This window comes from Esox lucius, chromosome 3 (assembly GCF_011004845.1).
Source record: "Esox lucius isolate fEsoLuc1 chromosome 3, fEsoLuc1.pri, whole genome shotgun sequence".
Taxonomy (NCBI): domain Eukaryota; kingdom Metazoa; phylum Chordata; class Actinopteri; order Esociformes; family Esocidae; genus Esox; species Esox lucius.
Window position 1 is genome coordinate 14,599,387 of NC_047571.1, and position 21,650 is coordinate 14,621,036.

The 21,650-nt window shown below is 46.9% G+C and overlaps 1 protein-coding gene across 10 annotated transcripts in view; it reads right to left on the reverse strand.

Annotated features, from left to right (window-relative positions):
• The window catches only part of LOC105018876 (zinc finger protein 521), a 110,700-nt gene that overhangs the window by 52,007 nt on the left and 37,043 nt on the right, over positions 1–21,650 (reverse strand). For 9 of the 10 annotated variants that reach the window (XR_002196622.2, XM_013132375.3, XM_020045339.2 and 6 more), the window contains 2 exons: positions 3,909–7,471; positions 3,351–3,435 (listed from right to left, as the gene is read on the reverse strand). Coding sequence is in view for 9 of the 10 variants with exons in the window: in XM_010884689.4 (XP_010882991.1) it covers positions 3,351–3,435; positions 3,909–7,471 (3,648 nt within the window). In the remaining variant the exon portion in view is untranslated. The remainder of the gene's footprint in view (positions 1–3,350; positions 3,436–3,908; positions 7,472–21,650) is intronic. The other variant, XM_010884681.4, reaches the window with a different exon arrangement.

Below are 21,650 nucleotides of genomic sequence, written 5' to 3' on the forward strand. Positions count from 1 at the left end.
GTGAGTGAGTGTGTTGCCACCAGTGAAGAATAGACAGCGTAATCAACACACCACTTCCCGAGCTGCTCCAGGGAACCAAAACGGAGGATGTGTGTCAGGGGCAATTGGCAGAACCTTTAAAAAGCAACTAAACAAGCCTTTTTAGCCACCAAAAACAGCTACACAGACTGCTTTCTTCCACCACTCGCAAGGCAAAAACGGAAAGGGGTTGCCAGATTGGTGGTTGGTTTGAAAAAACTGATTCAGGGAGGGTCAGGGAGTGAGTGATACTAGAGAGGTTGAAACTGGATGAGGGCTGGAGGCCTCACCCGCCTCACCCTCCTCTCTAACGGCCCACAGTGCTCTGCTTCACACAGCGCGGCCAGCTGTACAGCAAATGTGCCTCTCCCACACCGCCCCCAAACCCCGTCCCCCACCACTCCCATGCCCCCTACCCCCCTCCGCCCGGGCCGACCAGGCCACCGGCTCCGCTCTGTGAGAGGGAGAAGGCTCCTCCCTGACTTGGCTGCAGGCTCAGCGTTGTCCTGTCACCAGCCCAAAAACGGGTAGAGGTGACCCCAAAAACCACTTTCTGGAATGTGCTGCACATGCCGCCCAGGGTTTGTTTGTTTGTGATTGTCCTTCTAAGCCGTGCCACCTTGGCTTGAGAAGCCGCTCGGACTGGATCAGAGCAAAATTATAGAATCAGAGTGAAAAAACGTAAAATGTGAGACCCCTTTTCACCCGTTAAGCATGCTTAATCCATAGAAGGATACTTGGAACAGTCGGATAAACTGGTCCAAAGTCACCCCCCCATGACTTTCCAAATGTCAAGAGTTCACGGTGGGGTCAAAGTGAAGCTTTGTGAGAGTCGATGGCCTGCTGGTTAAAACCCTACAGGCTTAACCGACATACGAAAGAGCTTAAAAGGCAAACAGTTCAAAATAAACAATAACTTGAGGAAAAAAATGACCATCAGTAAGTGTTTTGTCTCACACAAGACAAACAGACGATGACTGTTACAAATGGAATGCCTAAATCAACATCCTACACAAAGAGGCAAATAAAGGATTTGATAGTCAATGACCACAACAGCTGAAAGCAGTATAAATCTGTTTGTCTCTGGAGATGAATCGGACACCCTCAATTCTATAAGTGCGCCATGCCAAAAAAACTCTAAACTAAAGAGTGGCCAGCTGTCTTCTGGCCTGCTATTAAATTGCTCCTTGGATGATGGCGATATCATTTTTTTCTCCATAGGAGTATCACACCAGGTCCCCAAACAGAGCGACCAGCTGTACAGCAAGTGTGTACTGATCCATCTGGGCCCTAGCAGGCTGCAGCCTCCATCTTAAGACACGTGGGGCTGTTTCCAGGGCTTGGCCAGCCTGGTTAAACCAGATTGAACACAGAGTCAACATTGTGAACACAGGGTTCAGTCTGGTTTGACCAGGCTAGGTCTGGTTTTGCAGTGTGTACTCCTCCTGCATTCACAGCCACCTTCCTCCCTCCCTCTTCCCCCAATTATCATGCTAAATGTTGAGCAGCAACGCACCAGAGCTGTGATTTCTGTCTGTCGGAGGATTGGAGTTCTGTCCGTCGTCATCCGAGCATAATATCAATCCATCAAAATGTGCTGGCAGACATACAAATGAGGAGGATACCAACTAGCTGGCTCTTTGGTTAGGATAGGAAGAAGGCCGAGTGCATTTGGCTTACGGTCGGAGGCTATTGTATTACAAAGACAGACAGCTGAGATGGACTTGTCTCGGTTGGTGAGACACTTCTCGGGTTCTGTTGTTTCATACACTTAGCGATAGCGTTATGTCACGCCACATCCCTATATATAGAGTTATCAGTGTGAAGCGACACCGGTGCGGAGAAGGGCAGGAATGGACGGGGGCACGGATTGAAAACAACACCCCTATGAATCCAGACCCTGCTCCATTACCTACGCTAATAACACTGACAGCTGAGCGGAGATGACCCCAGCCCCCCGTTTCCCCTCTCCTGTGCAGATGGCCATTAAAAGGAGAAGGTGTCCCTTTTTCAGGGGGAGAGAGAAGGTATTTAGAGCTTTTTCCAAATGAGGACGGGTGGGTTTTTTTCCTGGGTTTTCTGGCCTAAATGAGCTTTGCGGTAATTACAGCCAGCTCCAGGTTTAACCCTGCCATTGTCGGAGAAGAAATGCAGAGAAATGCCTCAATCAACCGAAGTCAGCTCCGAACAATGTCAGATTAATAGCAAAACTATTGGGAATTACTTGGTCTTTATGGTTTATATCTGTATCCATTTGATCTACATAAAAATCTTTAATAAAGCGCATTCCAATAAAACATATTTCATTTTGATCTGTTACACATTTGTATTTTTGCCTGAATTAAGTCAAAATATGTAGTTCATCCACAACAAATCAATTGTCCATCCATTATTTTTGAAAGCTATTTGTTTTGTACTAACCCAGCGTGTATCATGCTAACCTGCCAAAAATGCATTACTAGCGATAGCAGAGTCTTCATGGACACATGCTTGCATGCATGCACACACACACACACAGAACACCATCAAATTCACAAATCACATTCCTGTGATTGTTTATGCACAAACAGTGTGTTCCTGATAGAATTGCCCATTGGTCCTGATAGAATTGCCCACAGTGTTTAAATTCACCTGCGCCTAGGAGCGCGTCCCAAACAGAAAGGCGGTTTGGTTCCAGATCAATGAGTCTCTCTCCCACTGAAGACAACAGATAATGCAGTGTAATGAAAGAGCCGCCAAACTAGCTGAATAAATGAATGAATAAAGGAAGGTGAGACTGGAATTCAGACGCCTACTTACTGCAGGCACGAACGAAAGAAGCTTGGGTTTTGAATTGTGTATTCTCTGCAAATTATTCTGCTTGCATACAAATGAAAGCCAAAAGTAAAGACATTTGAGAATTACAGAACAGGAGAGTGTATGCTCTTTGTGTTAGAATCAAGCCCTCAGAATAGTAATGAGTAGAGTAACATTTGATATTTAATATAGAGCTTTGTTCGATGAGGTTAGCTTACACTGTCATTGTCAGTTCAAATGGTTTTAACACAGAGGATTGAATAGTCTTTAGTCAGTGACTTATTAATTAGAATAAAGTGTACATTTTATATTACACTATGGGGAAAATGTTTAGGATTAAAAGCCAAATGTGAAATAATGATATGTACAAGAGCATCTGATCAATTACCAAAATTAAATGTAAATGTTGAAATATCTTGAATAACTAAATACTGTATTGCACAGATATTACGTTGGATTGCTACACTGCATGGACAGCACCTCAAAACAAGACCATACACACAGAAAGAAAAGCACAACCGAGTCACCTCTCTTACCTAGCATGTGGTTGGCCACATGGACCTGGATGTCCCATTCACTGTAGAACACCATCTGACACTTGATGCACTGGTAGGTCTTCTTCTGAACAAGATACCAAGAGGAAGAGACAACACAAGGACAAAGGGTTTCAGAGCACGGCCACATCACATTCTTGCTGAGAACTCACCGGATTCTTTGAGCACATCTTCGGCTGGATATTTGAAAATGACAACTGGAAACAAAATAACTCGGATGCTTTTTTATGTATTGGTTTGTACACCACATCCGATTGGAGAGTGGAGCTGCTACACAATTTGGGTTAACTGCCTTTCTCAGGGCAAAAATAATGAGATATTATTTTCCATATTTGCAGGCTATGAGATTTGATCTAGCAATCTTCCAGTTACTGGCACGATGCTCAAATTTATAGGACATCTGCCACCTGGTTTCCCAAAAACAGATTAAGATAATTCCTGGACTGAAAATCATGGACAATGAATCCTTTCCTAAGAATAACCTCTAAAAGTCTCGAATTATACTGAATCTGTTTGTTAATCTCCATTGAAATCGCTTACCTCCTCAGTCTGTGAAGGGCTGGTCCTGGGCATAGGGGAGACCTGCGGGGTCCTGAGCTGTCCACTGTTGCTGTCCCCTCCCTGCTCCCTGTGCACCGTCTGGATGTGGTTCTGCAGCTCTGCCTCTGACTCAAACTTCACATTGCAGCTGGTGCACCGCGTCTTGGTAGCACTCGAGGAGATCGATGAGGAGGACGATGACGACGAATGGGCCGGCTTGCCTTTCCCCTCCCCGGGGCTGAGACTCTCCATCTGAGAGGTCCACGCTGCTACAGGCATTGCCGGGGTTGTGGCACCTCCGCCTCCCTGCTGTGGCTGCCTTGCTCCATTCATCACCGTGGGGCTGGAGCTCTTGGAGCCGGCGGCGCTGACACACGCAGCACACAACCCATATGGAAGCCCATTTATGTCCAGCTTCACCAGGTCCGATTTAGAGCGGAACTCCTTCAGGCACGAGGCGCACTTGAAGAGCTTCTGGTTGGCCTGGTGGTGTTGCTGGTGGTGATGCTGGTTGTGGTGGGAGGCCAGATTTGTGGTGCGGCCGATGGGGTGGTTTGTGGACATAGTGCCGGTCTTCTGCATGTGGAAGGTTCCATGGATCTTTAGCTCCAGGGTGGAGGTGACGGTCTGCATGCACACAACGCAGCGGAAGCCTGTCAGAGAGTTCCTCAGGTCGGGGTGCATCTGGCAGTGCTCCATGAAGTCTTCCTCACTCTGCAGGGGCATCTTGCAGATGCGGCAGCTTCCTGTGTCCAGGCTCTTACTGTGGGTTACCTTGTGTTCCGTGAGTGTGAGCAGCGAAGGAAAGCGCTCTCCACAGATTGGACACATGTAGTGCTTGACGGGGCCCAGGTGGGTCTGCATGTGCTCCCTCAGACCTGCTTCTGAGAAGAAAGTGCGTTGGCAGACGTTACACTTGTGGGTGCCCTTGATCATGTCCGACTTCCTCTTCGCCATGGCACTCTCACCCGGACGGATGTTGTGGTCTCGGAGCTGATGGTTGGTGAGGAGGGAGTCCATGGTGTACGAGGCCCCGCAGATATCACAACCGAACAAGGGGTCAGCAGTGTCCACTTCCTCCTCACTCCCATCGTGGTTGTCTGGGGACTCAAGTACGGCACCTGATCCGACCGCTCCTGCACCGTGGCTGTTGGTCAGAAGGCCCTGTAGCTCTGCGTCATCCTTGGCCACTGGGTGATGATCCACTCCCCCGGCCGTGGAACCATTGGCGCCACAGTTTTGGGCCTTGCCCTCGAACACACAGTGTTTCTCCCTAAGGTGTTTCTCCAGAAGTACGATGGCATGAAAAGCCTTGCTGCAGAAGCGGCAGTTATACTTCTTGCTGTGTGTGGTAATATGGCACTGTAGCTCCACCTCTGTGCCGAAGGACTCCCCGCAGAAGATGCAGCGGTGGGCCCGCCCCTGGTTCTCCAGGTGGCTGTGCTTGACGTGCAGTTGCAGGTCAGCCTCCTGTCTGAAGTCCCAGTTGCAGGAGGTGCAGCGGTATACCTTTTTCTCATTGCTGTGCTTGACGGCCAGGTGGAGCTGGGTGGATACCTTGGAGTCAAACACTTCCTGGCAGAGGGTGCAGCGGAAAAACACAAACGTGTGCATGTCTAACAGGTGTTTCTGCAAGTCATCCACTGAGGTGAACTGCTTGTCACAGCTCTCGCAGATGTAGTAGGTGGAGGTGATGGTGAAGTGAACTGTCACATGCTTCAGCAGTGACTCTTGGTTAGGGAAGTCCTTGTTGCACTGGGGGCAGGTGAGCTGGGGTTGCATGCCATCCAGGTGAGTCTTCAGATGGGTTTGGAAAAGGTCCAGGCTGGTGTACTTGGCCCCACACTGGTTGCAGATGAACTCGCTAGTCCCACGATTGCTGCGAGAGGAGGAGCTATGAAGGAACGATTGATCAATCGATATAGGTGAGGAGGGGCTGAGGGTCCGCAGAGACTTCTTCCCATTGTTGATGTAGTTCAATGCTAGCGGAATGTTCTTGTGGTTTTCTTTGATGTGTTTGTTCAGCTTCAGAACACTGTTGAAGATGGGTGAGTTGGTGCAGTAGGAGCAGGAATACACCTCCACAATGGGCTCTTTGGGGGTCACTGCCAGAGGGGAGTCAAAACGCAGACTGCCCCCATCGCAGTGGGTCTGACGGACGTGCTCCTCCAGACTGGCCTCGGTCAAGAACCCCAAGAAGCACTGGGGACAAAAGAAGGCATTGCTCTCCTTGGCCACTGGGCTTGGGAAGCCATGGGAGCAGCGGATGTGTTCTTGAAGAGCATTGAGGTCGCTCAGCACCTCTGTGCAGAAGTTACACTGGAGCAGGGCATCGGGCAGGCTGGCCAACAGAGCCACATTGTCCTCAGCATTGTGCACCTGCTTCAGGTGTTCGTTCAGGTTAAACAGAGAGGGCATCACCTCTAAGCAGAATTGACAGGTGTGTGCCTGCTCGGGTTTATCCAGGTGCATGGTCCGCAGGTGTATCTGAAGTACGGCCAGACTAGAAAACACCTGCTTGTTGCAGTAGATGCAGCTGTAGGAGATCTTGGGCTGTTTGGAGGAGCGGCTCCCGACTTCGTGTGAGGTGTGCTGCGCGGCCCTCTTCCTCCTACCCCGGGTCTTGGGAACGGGCGGAGCGGCCTCCACCATGGTGGAGCTGTCCACGGAGAGGTTGGAATCTGGGGTGGTGCTGGATACAGAGGTGTAGCCCACAGTGAGCAGAGACGGGCTGTTACTGTGGTTGCTGGACTCGGGGAGCTGGTGGACGTCCATGTGGGCATAGAGGTCCTCCACGGAGAGGAAGTGCTCAGAACACACAGCGCAGTTGTGACCTTTGCGATCACGGCTGTGGGCCTGGTCGATGTGCGTCAGCAGGACGCCCTCATCACTGAAGGGCTCATGGCAGTAGATGCACTGCAGAGCGCCACCCATGCCCCCGTCCTCTGAAGGAGAGCACTCAGGGTGGCACTCGGCGATGTGCCTCTGCAACTCCTCGGGGACGTCGAAGCCCTCCTCGCAGCGGCTGCACTTCCTCGTCTCCTTGAGCTTCCACTCCTCCCTGGAGAGGCCCGCACCTGGCCCCACTGCGCCACCATCTTTGCCCCTCTCGTGGACCTGCATGTGACCGTGGAGGGAGCTGGAGGAGAGGAAGCCCCGGCGGCACACAGGACACTTGTGGGGCTTGTTGGAGGCGTGAGTCTTCATGTGGATCTTGAGGTGGTCACTGCGTGAGAAGGCCGAGTCGCACTCGCCACAGTGGTATTTCTTGTCGCCGGTGTGTAGCTTTACGTGACGGTCGCGGCTACGCTTGTGCTTGAAAAGTCGGCTGCAGAAGGTGCAGCTAAAGGGGAGCTTGTCGCCGTGGCTTTGCTCGTGGCGCTTAAGGAAGCTCAGACGGCTGAAGGACTTATCACAAAACTGGCAAGGGTATGGTAGACCTGCGACCCCTTCATCCTCACCAAAATCATAGTCTTCGCAGTGGCCCGGGGAAGTCTGGTCTTTACTGGACGGAGATGATGCAGGCCAAGAACAGGAAGGATCATCCTCGAGATCAACACCGTCTGCACAGACATACATAGAGAATGAGAAAAAAGAAACAGAAAGACAATAAGACGGAGAGAATAAAATAAGAGATAGAGACAGATAAAGAGAGAGAGGAAAGAGAGCATGGGGAACAAAAGGGAGAGAGAGAGAAGGTGCTTTGTCAGTTTGCATTAGGAAGTAATTTGTCTCAGCTCTCTTAAATAGTAAAGGTGGGCTGCTGTGGCATTAGTCATTATGGTAATTGGAAGGTAGCTAAGTATGATTTTACTGTATATTCCTTAGATTTTTTTCTCCTGCTCCTGTATTATGCCTCTCACAGGAAACAATGCCTCACCTTAGGAGTTATCATCTAAAAACGTACATGGAACGTGATATTCAAACAATAATTACAGGAAGCAAAAGAACAATTAAAATGCTTTTACCACAATTAGCTTTATATGTGGCAATGTAATGGCTTAGCCCACTGTGACATAAAATGCAATCTGTCTGACTTTTAAACCCCAGCACAAGGTCATGGGGAGCTTCAAGATTTAAGCCCCAGATAAATTAGACCATTTCCATTATTCTTTAACAATTACCTGAATAGTTTGTAAGAAAATCATAGAAAATGTCAAGGGAAAATTGAAACAAAGGAACATAGTTTTTTCAAACGGACTGTGAAGACGTGTAAGAATAACATCGGTCAGAACCGCAAAATGGAGCACATCTTTTCGATAAATGCGGTCTGTATATTATGCATATCAGATTATAGCATATTGGCTGTATGAAGCCTAAGGCAGCTGGTGCTGGTCAGATGAGTAAGCCGGGGGTCTGTGTAGGGTTAGGGTGAGGTCAATGAGAGGGATTGGGGGAGTGGGGGCGTAAAGATAACTACCTCACCAAGGAAAAGCAGGTGGAATATATGACCTGGGGATGTCCGAACAACTGCTTATGTGCCCTCTCTTTTATCTTCCATACCTTCCCTTCACCACAGTTGGTTATTCACTGACATTCCAATGTTGAGTAACACAAAACAAAATGTGACATGAAAATGGAAAACACACAACGCAAGTTAAAGCAGGTTCAAAAGGTGACTGACCACTTCTTCCCTCTGCCGAATTCTAAGTGCGGTTAACTTCCGTACTTAAATAAAACACGTACTTCCAATCCTTTTGGAAAAAAGACCAAGTCAAAAGGCCAGAACTTGGACTGGGAAAAACAAGAGGAAACCGCACAGATTTATGGGTTGGACGAAGGAAAGCATATAAAGCCTCGATCTTTCCAGGATCCAACCTTCCCCTTCACCACACTATCTTTCAGCTTTCTCTCTTTCTCTCTCTGTCTCTCTCCCTCTTACTTTCTCTCTATCCCCCTCACTTGATCTCTCTCTCATTGTGTTGTTTTTGCTGTGTAGAAAAATCTGCCCTTCGTCAGGATAACATGCCCTCAATGAGCACTTACACCCATCAGGGCCTATCTTCAGGAAACAGATGGGGTCGGAGGTTGTTCCCCTGCCCCTCTAAACTGCTGAAAACGGCACATTGAGGAGGGCCTGCCCACCTCCACACTGTGGCCCTCCCGGAAACCTCCCACCCCCGACCCCCCCTGCACCACGTGTCCCTGGCACACGGCCCACTTTGAACAAGTTCTCAGTCAAACCCTAGGAGCAGCAGAGCAAACCTTGCCCGGTCAACTGGCTTTCTTCACTGGTTCATCCACATTGTTTTTCTGGTTGCACGGAGGATGTGTGAGTCAGTGGAATGCCCTCCTCCACAGACGGACGCACACACGCTCGTGTGAAACATTCTCCCGGGGTAGGAGTACACAGAAGAGCAGAGAGAAATGACCCTAACCAATGCCTTACGGTCAAACATGTTGGCTAAGACACAGCACCGAAATGAACAAACACAAATAACAAGATATAGAAAACTAAATGAAATTCTGCTTGTCTTAAATGATGGTGGCATAGCCGGGAGACTGTGCGATGCTGTCAAGGTTGGCTCCCTCCTTCTTTGTTTACTGATTTATATTATTTATATTGTGTCTTTATTACATTGAGCTGCATACATTAGCCAGACACCCAAACAGCGGGAAATGGGAGTCATGATGAGTAATCTACAGAAGGAGTGTACAAGTGAACCATATTTTAGTTGATCTGTCAGATGCCAAATTAACACTTGCAGGGTAACATTGCAGTTTAACACAGTTGCAGGGTATTTTAATATAAACTTAACCAGGATTCAACCTGCATTTCTTTCAAGGGTTTTTTGACAATATTACAAGACATCTAGAAAGACTGTAGTTTACTTTAGACTAATTAACTTGGGTCCTCAATGTGCCCACCATTAAATAATAAAAATAAAATGGATACAGAAAAATCAATATAGAAGAATGCTTTTAAGTTGTAAAACATCCATCCAACTATACAGCATCAACAATTCATACTGTATATTAATTACAATATATTCGCATGTTTTTTGTTAATTACTAAAGATTTTACAGAACACTTTAATTAATTTGGTAACCAGAGTGAATTAATGCTGTACGGGATCTGAGTAGATATTACAGCTGCTCACATGTTGCTTTATGTTGTTTTAAAAGCATTGGTGCACCATTTAAAACGCTTCTGGAAAACATGTGACTACTGAGGCTTTGTAGCTAGTACTTGTGAGATAACTGTGTTTAAAGCATATTTTACAGAGAATGACCGTCATAAAGTATGTTACTGTATGACACCATGAGGACCGCACTTGAGGACAAGGGCTCAGGTAACACCCACCGTTAGGACAAGTGTGTGAACATCGGCAGTTGAAAGCAGCGTTTGACCCCAGGAGACCAAAGAGGAAGGAGTGAGAGAGACCCTCCTGTTTTTCCCTCCTTCACCCAGACAAGAAATGCCCAGGCCCTCGTCAGCCTGAGTAAATAAAAGAAAGCCGAGCAAGCCTTTACTTCCCCGTCCGTTCGTCCGTCCGTCTCTGGGGCCGGGGGCCTGTGCACGCCAGCGCTCTCTGTGTTGCTGCCAAAGGGGATGCTGGGGCCTGAAAAAGTACACCCTGCAGCTGAAGGGCTGTCTTTGTTGGCCTGCCAAGGCCTTCCTGAGCATCCTCCAGCCAACAGACTGTCACGTCCTGGGAGGAAAGCCTCCGTCTTAGGGCCTGTCCCTCTCCCCTGCTCTCCCCTACACTCCAGAGTCTCTCTCTCCTTTAAATATCGGTTACATAGAACAAAACTACTTGATAGAGGAAAGCTGCAAACTCATTTGATGTCTGTCAAGTCAGGGGTTTTTAAGATAAATGAATGTGTTCTCTCGTTGTGTTTTCTCTGTATCGGTTTGTTTGGAGTCCCCCGTCGCCACAGGGTTTGGTGGCAAACTAAAATGAATAATTAATATTTTTGGCTTATAAATATACTTTTTTACTGACATGAGCCAGTGAATAACATGGATATTACTATACATATGCAATACCAACACTAGTATCCAGCCCAAATAAATATTTTATTTTGAATCATTTTTTCATTCATTTGTATAGTGAGGGTATTGTGTCTACCAGTCATGGCCCTGTGAAATTGAGAGAAGGTGGGCACTTTGAGTGGATCTGCCTGACACGTCCTCAACAGGTCGATAACCAGTGAAGAGGGACGTGAACAGGCAGACAGAAGAATCCAGGCAGAATCTCTCGCTTCACTAATTGAGTGAGGGCAGGAATGGTAAAGTCAGAGTATCCTTGTATCCAGGATATGCTGTACCGAGAATAATTATACAAGCTTGCCTCTCAAGTATGTGCTTGAGTTGGTCAAAAAAGGCTTGAGCAAAGGTTTTTTATCAAGCATGTGCGGTACAATAATTTAGCAAACGCGCACTGTACATGCTACTTCAATCCTATACTAAACATCTCAACTCTTCCCTGAAACACTAACCCCTCACAACACTCACGCGCCCAGAACCTACAAGTCAGTCTACACACTCTTTATGTGCCACCTCTCTTCAATGTTCATATTTAGCTCTCTCTTTCATTGGGTAAATATGGCTGTTCAAATAAGCCCTTTAGTCTGGGTCCTGGTGCCATTACTCGTCCTGCACACACAGAGTCTCTCCTTAAGGTTCTGAAAGCTGACATGTCCTTGACATCATGTATTTAGTGCAAACATATAGATATAAATAAAGTATCTGCTGGTTCAAATTGGTTTGCTTTTATTTCTCCATTCACAAACTGAAAAGTGATCAGGAATGAAATGAAGTCACAGGTGTGGTCGTCATGGTGATGGTGGTTTAAAGCACCTCATAACATATACTTCTGTAGAGTAGAGTAACCACATCTCTCTCTGGCCTGTCATTAGAACGACAATTTGACAGAAGAGGAAACAGTATGTGTTTTTCCCTTCCAGCTTGCATGGAACAATAAATTAGACAGGACAAGGTCTATGGCCTCTTGTCCCTAAATCACTGTTAAGGACGTCCACCAAACAGACTGAAGAAAAGCTGTTTGTGATTGTTTTCTTTATCCAGACATAATGCCTAGACAGTGTTAAGCTTCTAAGGGCCATGTTTTGGGAATTCCTCACTGTTGGAACCTGTGACTTCCTGTCTGGGCAGTTCAAGGCGTCTCATCTCTGTCTGACAGAAATGAACAGTGGTGAATAGAGCACCTCAACTTATTCCAGAGCCATACAACTCTTATCCAAATCCACTACCTTATCTTATCAGACAGAGGCTTTAGGAGATCCTTTACTGATTCTACCGCAAGACGTTTATCCAAATCCTGGTTCATACGATAGAGAAAGGAGCTAATGCACTTCTCCGAAATTCAAAAACCACAATCTTCAAATCTTACCAGGGAGAGATTTCCTAGTAACTGTTTGTGTACGTAGCATTTGTCCCCGCACACACACTACATGACAAGAGCGCGTTTAGCGTGTGTTTGCATGTGTGCGCGCCGCTGTCCGTGGATTTGTTCATGTGTGCACAAGTGTACACGTCTGCATGCGTGTGTTTTTGTTTTTCACACAGCAGGGGTTGGAGATGCACTGAACAAACAAAGAACTGCCAACGCATCTGATATAATACTATGACCCCACTTCATATGCAGGAAAAGCAGAACAAGGCATCTTTTACAGTTACTGGTAAAAGTAGTAGAACAATCCCCTTGAGACTGTTGATGTGTCATTTCAAAGCACATCCCATTTTGAAGCTCCAAATAGCAATGTGTGTTTGAACAACATGATATCTTGTTCAATGCTGTATATGACACAACCACTTAAGATCTAATAAGCAGAGGCTAGAAAGAAGCAAGAGGCTTAAGCTTAGCTCGCAAAAGAGACTCCCGTTACACAGCCGTGAAAAAAGGGTTTCAATGGTTTCAATTTAGAGGCTAATTCCAGTTCTCTTCAGATGGCTGGATCATTGAACCGACTCAGGACCCCATGCAGAGCCATTGGAGCGAGCCCAGCCCCAAGGGTTTACACCCAGCGCCAGTGCTACACTGCTACACCCCTGGTTAAAGAGAAATCACATTCAGTCAAAATGGAGTGCTGAACATTCCCAGCAGCTCTCAAACAGAAGAGCCAGGTGGCCAGACATGGATTATTACACCAGTCAAACAACACCACGAATGACGCTTTGACCAAACATAAACACACACATACACACACACAAACGCAAAGGTAAAAATAGATTTTTTTAGAGCAGAAAAAATTTGAATATTGAGAGTACCCTCTCATGTCCATTGGAGATGATTTAATGCCAAGTCTTGCATGTCTTTCTCCCCCGATCTCTTTGTTTAGTTCTCTCTCTCTCTCTCTTGCGCGCAAGCTCTCTCTCTCTCTCTCTCTCTCTCTCTCTCTCAGCAAACACAATATGTATTTTTACACATCAGTGAGAAATGTCAGGCCCCGCACGCTCCCTGCCAAAGATCAATCAAATGTGCCTTGCTACAGGAGGAGAGGAAGAGAGGACCTAGGATACACTTTTGGATGATGAGGAGGATGAGACAGGACGTGTTGAGTTATTGGATAACAGGGAGAGAGACAGAAGAGAGAGCTGTAGAGACAGAGGGAGGTATGCAGAGAGGGAGAGAGCAGGAGGGATAGGTAGAGAGAGTCAGGGAGGTATTGAGAGAGGGAGAGAGTCAGGGAGGTATTGAGAGAGGGAGAGAGCAGGAGGGATAGGTAGAGAGAGTCAGGGAGGTATTGAGAGAGGGAGAGAGTCAGGGAGGTATTGAGAGAGGGAGAGAGTCAGGGAGGTATTGAGAGAGGGAGAGAGTCAGGGAGGTATTGAGAGAGGGAGAGAGTCAGGGAGGTATTGAGAGAGGGAGAGAGAAAGGTAGAGAGACACAGGGAGGTATTGAGAGAGGGAGAGAGAAAGGTAGAGAGACACAGGGAGGTACTGTATAGAGAGACCTTTGTTGATAGAAGGGTGCGTTTCCCAGGGTTTCAGTGATGCCTTAGCAACGTATCACAACGTCACACTCACAATGACAATTTCAAAACATAACACACACACACAGACTCATCCTCCAAAAGGGCAATCAGTGGGGGGGCTTTTACACAGGGCCTGACACACTGGCTGGGACATCAGCCTGCTTCCTAGCTGTCTGAGTGGCCTGGCGTCCGTTATACTGGCCCTCGCGGCTCTGTCCTCCCCAACCACAGGGATGCAACTGTCAACTACTTTGTCCACATTACCCACGTCCCCCAGCACAGAGAGCAGCACTTGGTCACTGTCCCAGAAATCACAGCGCCCCAGTGGCGTACCAGGAAAAATAGACAAATGGAGGGCCAGCAGTAGGAAAGTAGGGCGGAAGTCATCCTTTACAAGCAGGGGCTTTTTTGGAAGGATGAGATGGCGTGAGGAGAAGAGAGGGATTCCATTACTTATCATGGGCCCTGATCCCACTGTTTTGACACCTTGGAGAAAGACGCGTAAGTTCGGAAACCTCTGAAGATATATACTGTATAGTGATCATGACCAAACATGGAAAAGGCAGATAAGATTAATAAAAAAATCACTGTTTACGTACAGCTTAAATAGAGAAAGTCTGTTTTACTGGAGTCAAGGATGACAACAGGCCAAAGATGACCTTCTGTAGTTCACTAAGAATATGGATGTGTTGTGTCAATGCAGCCATTCACTATTCCAAGATCAAAACAGCCACAAAGCAGTAATGACAAATATGACAGTGTGTATTTGTGTGTGGGTGGGTGTTGGTCAATTCAAAGCTAAAGGATAGTAGAGGAAGACCAGCTAGTTGACCATGCCAGGGACGTATGAGAGAGAGAGGCGGAGTAGAATACACTAACAGGAAGGAGGCTCCGCCCCAGGCCTTGGCTGGACCCCCAGCCCCCGTGGGTCTCCCAGGGGGAGTAGGGAGGGGAAGGCAGGGGGGAGGAGGGGTGACAATCTGTCCCCCAGCACGGCCCATCACGGCCTGCCTCAGTGCACTGGCTCAGAAGGAGGGAGTGCTGGGTTGGATCTGGGTTCTGCAGTGGGAGGCTGGTACTACACTGTGTACTGGTCCCTTTTCCTCACCGGTGTAGCAGGCTGGCAAGGTAAGCAGGCTAGGTAAACTGGCTAAGTACGCTAGCTAGGTAAGCTGGCTAGTTAAGCAGGCTAGGTACCCTGGTTAGATATGTTGGCAAGGTAAGCAGGCTAGGTAAGCTGGCTACAGTAGGTAAGATGGCTAGGATAGCTGGCTAGGTAAGCTGGATAGGCAAGCTGGCTAAGTAAGCAGGGTAGGCAAGCTGGCTAGGTAAGCAGGGAAGGAAAGCTGGCTAGGTAAGTAGGCTTGGTTAAGCAGGCTAGGCAAACAGGCTAGGCAAGCTGGCTAGGTAAGGTGGCTAAGTAAGCTGGGTAGGCAAGCTGAGTAGGTAAGCAGGGTAGGCAAGCTGGCTAGGTAAGTAGGCTTGGTTAAGCAGGCTAGGCAAGCTGGCTAGGTAAGGTGGCTAAGTAAGCTGGGTAGGCAAGCTGAGTAGGTAAGCAGGGTAGGCAAGCTGGCTAGGTAAGTAGGCTTGGTTAAGCAGGCTAGGCAAGCTGGCTAGGTAAGGTGGCTAGGTAAGCAAGCTGGCTAGGTAAGCAGGGTAGGCAAGCTGGCCCTGCAAGTAGGCTTGGTTAAGCAGGCTAGGCAAGCAGGCTAGGCAAGCAGGCTAGGCAAGCAGGCTAGGCAAGCAGGCTAGGCAAGCTGGCTAGGCAAGCTGGCTAGGTAAGCTGGCTAGGTAAGCTGGGTAGGCAAGCAGGCTTGGATAAGCAGGCCTATGTAGGTAGGCTAGGTAAGCTGACAGGGTAAGCACGCTAAGTAAGCTGGCTAAACAAGCTAGGTTATTAGGCAGCATTAAAGTAGGTGTGCCAGAGACCCAGTGGAGAAGTCAGTCGAGGAACCACAGCACCTCTTTTGGCTGATTTCATCCTCTTCAAAACATTACAATGAGAAAGTGTACATGGACAGTCACATTTTATTTTCCCTATTAAGTGTACTCACAGTAAATGTGATTTATGTATAAAAAAAAGAACAAAATTAATATATACAGTATCTCACAAAAGTGAGTACACCCCTCACATGTTTGTAAATATTAAATGATATCTTTTCATGTGACAACACTGAAGAAATGACACTTTGCTACAATGAAAAGTAGTGAGTGTACACTGTATAAGTGTACATTTGCTGTCCCCTCAAAATAACACAACACACAGCCATTCATGTCTAAACCGCTGGCAACAAAAGTGAGTACACTTCTAAGTGAAAATGTCCAAATTGGGCCCAAAGTGTCAATATTTTGTGTGGCCACCATTATTTTCCAGCAATGCCTTAACCCTCTTGGGCATGGAGTTCACCAGAGCTTCACAGGTGGCCACTGGAGTCCTCTTCCACTCCTCCATGACGACATCACAGAGCTGGTGGATGTTAGAGACTTGCGCTCCTCCACCTTCCATTTGAGGATGTCCCACAGATGCTCAATAGGGTTTAGGTATGGAGATGCTTGGCCAGTCCATCAACTTTACCAGTGGTCATCTTGGAGGTGTGTTTGGGGTCGTTACCATGTTGGAATACTGCCCTGCGGCCCAGTCTCCGAAGGGAGGGGATCACGCTCTGCTTCAGTATGTCACAGTACATGTTGGCATTCATGGTTCCCTCAATTAACTGTAGCTCCCCAGTGCCGGCAGCACTCATGCAGCCCAAGACCATGACACTCCCACCACCATGCTTGACTGTAGGCAAGACACACTTGTCTTTGTACTCCTCACCTCGCCACAAACGCTTTAAGTTTATCTTGGTCTCATCAGACCACAGGACATGGTTCCAGTAATCCATGTCCTTAGTCTGCTTGTCTTCACCAAACTGTTTGCGGGATTTCTTGTGCATCATTTTTAAAAGAGGCTTCCTTCTAGGACGACAGCAATGCAGACCAATTTAATGCAGTGTGCTGCGTATGGTCTTAGCACTGACAGACTGACCCGCGACCCCTTCAACCTCTGCAGCAATGGTTGCAGCACTCATACGTCTATTTCCCAAAGACAACCTCTGGACATGACGCTGAGCACATGCAATCAACATCTTTGGTCGACCGTGGCGAGTTCTGAGTGGAACCTGTCCTGTTAAACCGCTGTAAGGTCTTTGTCACCGTGCTGTAGCTTAGTTTCAGGGTCTTGGCAATCTTCTTATAGCCTAGGCCATTTTTATGTAGAGCAACAATACATTTTTTCAGATCCTCAGAGAGTTCTTTGCCATGAGGTGCCATGTTGAACTTCCAGTGACCAGTATGAGGGAGTGTGAGAGCGATGACACCAAATTAAACACACCTCCTCCCCATTCACACATGAGACCTTGTAACACTAACGAGTCACATGACACCAGGGAGGGAAAATGGTTAATTGGGCCCAATTTGGACATTTTCACTTAGGGGTGTACTCACTTTTGTTGCCAGCGGTTTAAACATTATTGGCTGTGTGTTGAGTTATTTGGAGGGGACAGCAAATTTACACTGGTATACTAGCTGTACACTCACTACTTCACATTGTAGCAAAGTGTAATTTCTTCAGTGTTTTCACATGAAAAGATATAATCAAATATTTGCAAAGGTGTGAGGGGTGTACTCACTTTTGTGAGATACTATATTCTGCATAGCCACAGAAATGTGCTGAGTTACTGGACAGTTTGCTGCTTCATTAAAATTGGGTTTACACTGCACATTTATGTAGGTGCTATCTATTACTTATGAACCATGTGCTGGAAGGGTGAAATAAATAATATTTTGAACAGGCCTACTGTCATGGTTACCAATTCAATGTATTTCAGATTTTGAGAATATGGAGCATTTGTTCATGTTCACTCAAGTCACTAGAGCAGTCTATCACTCAGCGTGTGGCATTCAGTGGAAACCGGAGGTCATTAAACCTTTCAACCTTTTATTACTAAAAACACAGCTGATGTTTAGACAATCGCCTGTTTCAGAGTCTCAGGGAAAAGCGCTAGCTAAAATACTGAGAAAGGTCAAGCATGAAACCAAGAAGAGGCTAACAACAAACAGACAGACGCTTGGTGCTGGTTGTAAGCATTATGCACCAGAACAAGATGATCCTTGACCTCTGACCCTTGACATTGCCTACCCCTGATTGATTCATTCAGGCTTCCTGTTTGATATCTCATCAATGCCATGTGCAATTTTCAGTGATAGAACAACCCCAGACCTTGCAGGAGGGAGTGGAAAACAGAAAAACTCACCACGATGAGAGGAAGTATAAAAACAAGCAACAGCCCAAGCATCCCTGTCTAAAATGTCAAGATTTCCTAACCCTCAGATGACTGGTTCCCTGACACTTCTCTGAGGTTCACCAGAAACCGCATTCATTAATAATTAGCTGAGTTCAGAATCAACGGGACAGGCAGTGAGGAAGAGAGAAATGGTAAGAGACAGACAGAGAGAGAGAGAAGGAATAAATCCAGGTAAACTCCAAATCACTTCCATAGCTGCTAATATTGTTTTTCAGATTTTTTTTGGTTTCCTTCTTGGCGTCTGTGTCAGGATCCATCGGAGCGACTGGTTACTGAGCGGAGGCTACAGACGTTGCTGTTCTCCTCTCCTCCTCCCTCTTCTCCTTAATCATGGCTATAATACCCTCCAGATGAATAAACATCTTCATCCCCGCTCCTCCAAAGCCAGCAGGCTCCTCTCCCTTCCCAGTCCAAGGGAGAGAGACCGGGAAGGAGCGGAGAGGAGCAGGACAGATGGATGGGTGGATCAGTAAACCAAATCAACAGCAAAAAGTAACAAAGCCGCCACCGCCACTACAGCCATATTTCCCTGCTTCTTCTCTGTTCTCGGTAACTCGTCTGATCTATCTCCCCCCTGACACAATTATCACAGTCGCCCTAATTATTTTTTTACTGATCGCTAATGGTGGGTCGGCTCTGTTTTTATGTTTGTGTTCGTAAAGCGGATTTCTGGGCTGCCGTTAAACGTGTCAGTAGTCTCGGACCGCCGCACTACAACAGTCAGGCAGGAAGAAAGGACTGTCTCTGGAGGACTGGAAAGACCCCTGACCAACACTCGCCCCCCCTTCTCTCTCCAACCTCCGCTCCCGGGCTGAGGAGCCCTGCCAGGAGTTCCAGGCAATGTGTGTACAGTATGGAGTCGGCAAATGGCGGGGCTGGTGGCTTTGTTTTCCCTTCTATTGTTTTATTCCTGCTGGTATCCAGGCGTCTCATCACACCACAATGACAACGCTCTCTAAAAATGGTGTTGGTTATTTTACGGACAGAATTATGGAGGAATACAATTCCTTTTCTTGTCCATCGTGCTCATTTTTCTCAACAGGGATTGAGTGAGTGAGGCCTGGATCACATCAGACTAATGACTACAGGGCGTTTTATTTATTCATCCCTAACTATACATTGATTTATTCTTGTGCATCTATTATTTGTTTTAGACAGACAAAAAAAAAAAAAAACATTTACTGACCTGTTGTAGCCTTTAGAGAAAAGTTTACCCGGCGACATGTGGAGTTAAGTGAAAACTTTATTTTGGTAAAATTCCAAAGTGAATCATCACTGTTACAAACAAACTACTGTGTTCCTCCTTCTTTACCCAGAATGCCCTTTTTCTGGGTCCCTCTCTTCCACTCAGATGCTTATTTGCTTAACATAAGCTCTCTCCTTTCTGTGTGGCTTGGTAACCATTTACTTAGCTACACATCTCCCATCTTTACCACCTGGGAAGCTATATTTAGTCTGTTCTCCAGAGAGGAACTCAATCTGACTGCCAAACTACGCCCCCGGATGAGTTATTATCATCACCCATTGAATACTGAATTAAGATCTGAAAGATGTTCTGTAGCATCATTTGCCATTCAAATCAACACACAAACAACACATTGACTCAGATGTCAATTTTATAGTGGCACATATTTACTACAATCCAGAGTTCTGGCTTGGCTACTACAGGATTCTAGGAACTTAAGTACAGAGGATATTCTGTACATGATATGTAAGGATATTCACAGCATTAGCAGACGATATTAAGCTCATTGCCACAACTCATGGCAGCAGAGGACGATTTGGTTCTGGTGTTTGAGACAGTCGGTAATCTCACGTCCATCAGCAATGGGCAGCTTAGCGTGATGCAGCTATTTCAAGGATCATCATTCTGGGGAATGAGTGTTATAGTCCCCCAATATCAGTTATCACTGACAGCTACATCCATATCAGCTAATTACTCTTCTCTACACTGGGCTGTTACAATTACAGACCAGAACCATGCAGCACTTATCTGGATATATGGCTTTAGTACAGACTATTTTATTACCAGATTGAAATTTACATACACAACGTGGTTACAAGAGGTTTGCCTGTTTAGGGCAACGACATGAACACACAGTTTACTTTGTAAAAGTTATTATTCTAAAAAGGTGTCATTTAGGTAATCGGATTTAGCTTGCAAATAAGAGTGTGAGAGACAGAGAGATCTACTGAGACAGAGAGATCAACAGATAACAATAGATAGCAGAGATAGATACACAGCAGAAAGAATGATGAGATTACCACTGGAGTGACACAGCGGACCTCCCGGTCACCACCACCATTTATCCAGCCGTCCCACCACAGGAACCGGCAGATCGCTTCGAGCAAAGCTGGTCCTCTTCCTCCATTTGTATTTTCCAATGCATCCCTGGGTTAGTAAGGTGAGTGTCACCGTTGCCGTGCCGACTCTTCATTGTCTACGCGAGGAGCTTGGCGAGGGGAATAGAATGCCACGCACTGAGCATACAGCCGGGAGGGAACGTGGGTACAGAGGTTGCGCGCACACGGCCCCATGGGTAATTTGTAAAACATGAGGCAAGCCACCTCAACGCCCTGCTGAGGCCCGGGTCAGGTGACTCAGTCGCAGGTGTATCATGGGAGAACTCTCCAGTGAGCAGACGTAAGAGACTCCAACTGCAACATTTGAGGAGTATAGGTGTAGTATAATGTGTGATTTTTTTTAAAATTCAGATCTAAAGATGGATATGTATCCTATTACAATGATGTGAACAGTCCAAATATACTTGACATTGCTACAAATATATCATGTAGCATCTTCAAGATGTTCTCAACAGCACCAACAGCCATTATAACGTTAGCGACAGGTAGAATAGAGAGACAAACTGCCAGCGATTTGCAGGATGAATTTCCGGTAAGCGGCCGGATGGTTGAATGGCCTTCACTCTCTCTGTAGCATCTATAGCTCCACTCAGGTTTAAGGTCGGAGAGACGCACTTTCATCTACTACGAGACATTTCCCAAAGTGCTATGCTCCAATACCCCAACAGAAACACACGCACTTTGCCTTAATAAGAGGTCTTGATTAGGATTCGGTGGACACAGCATCCTGCACGCACGGCCAAGATGTACGCTTTGCTAGGCCTCAGAAAACCTTTATCCTATAGGGTTTAATTACTGTCAGCCGGTCGGCTGTTTGCCTTGCACTAGGAAACGACTTATTCCTCCCCGTGCCCTCGTGGAGAAACCAAATCCCTCTGTTTCCCTGGTGGAGGCAGACCGAGCGTCTTGTTTATCCCAACTACAGGTATGCTACTGCTGCCCTATTAAGGCCATGGCTTGTTACAGCGAAGAGGGTGAATTATTTACCAATAGGGGAGTGCTGGAGACAGGGAGGGGTAGATGTGGGGGGGGGTGCATGGCGCATGTAGCTTGGGCTTTTTGTGTTGTTGCGGAGGTTATGAACAAGATG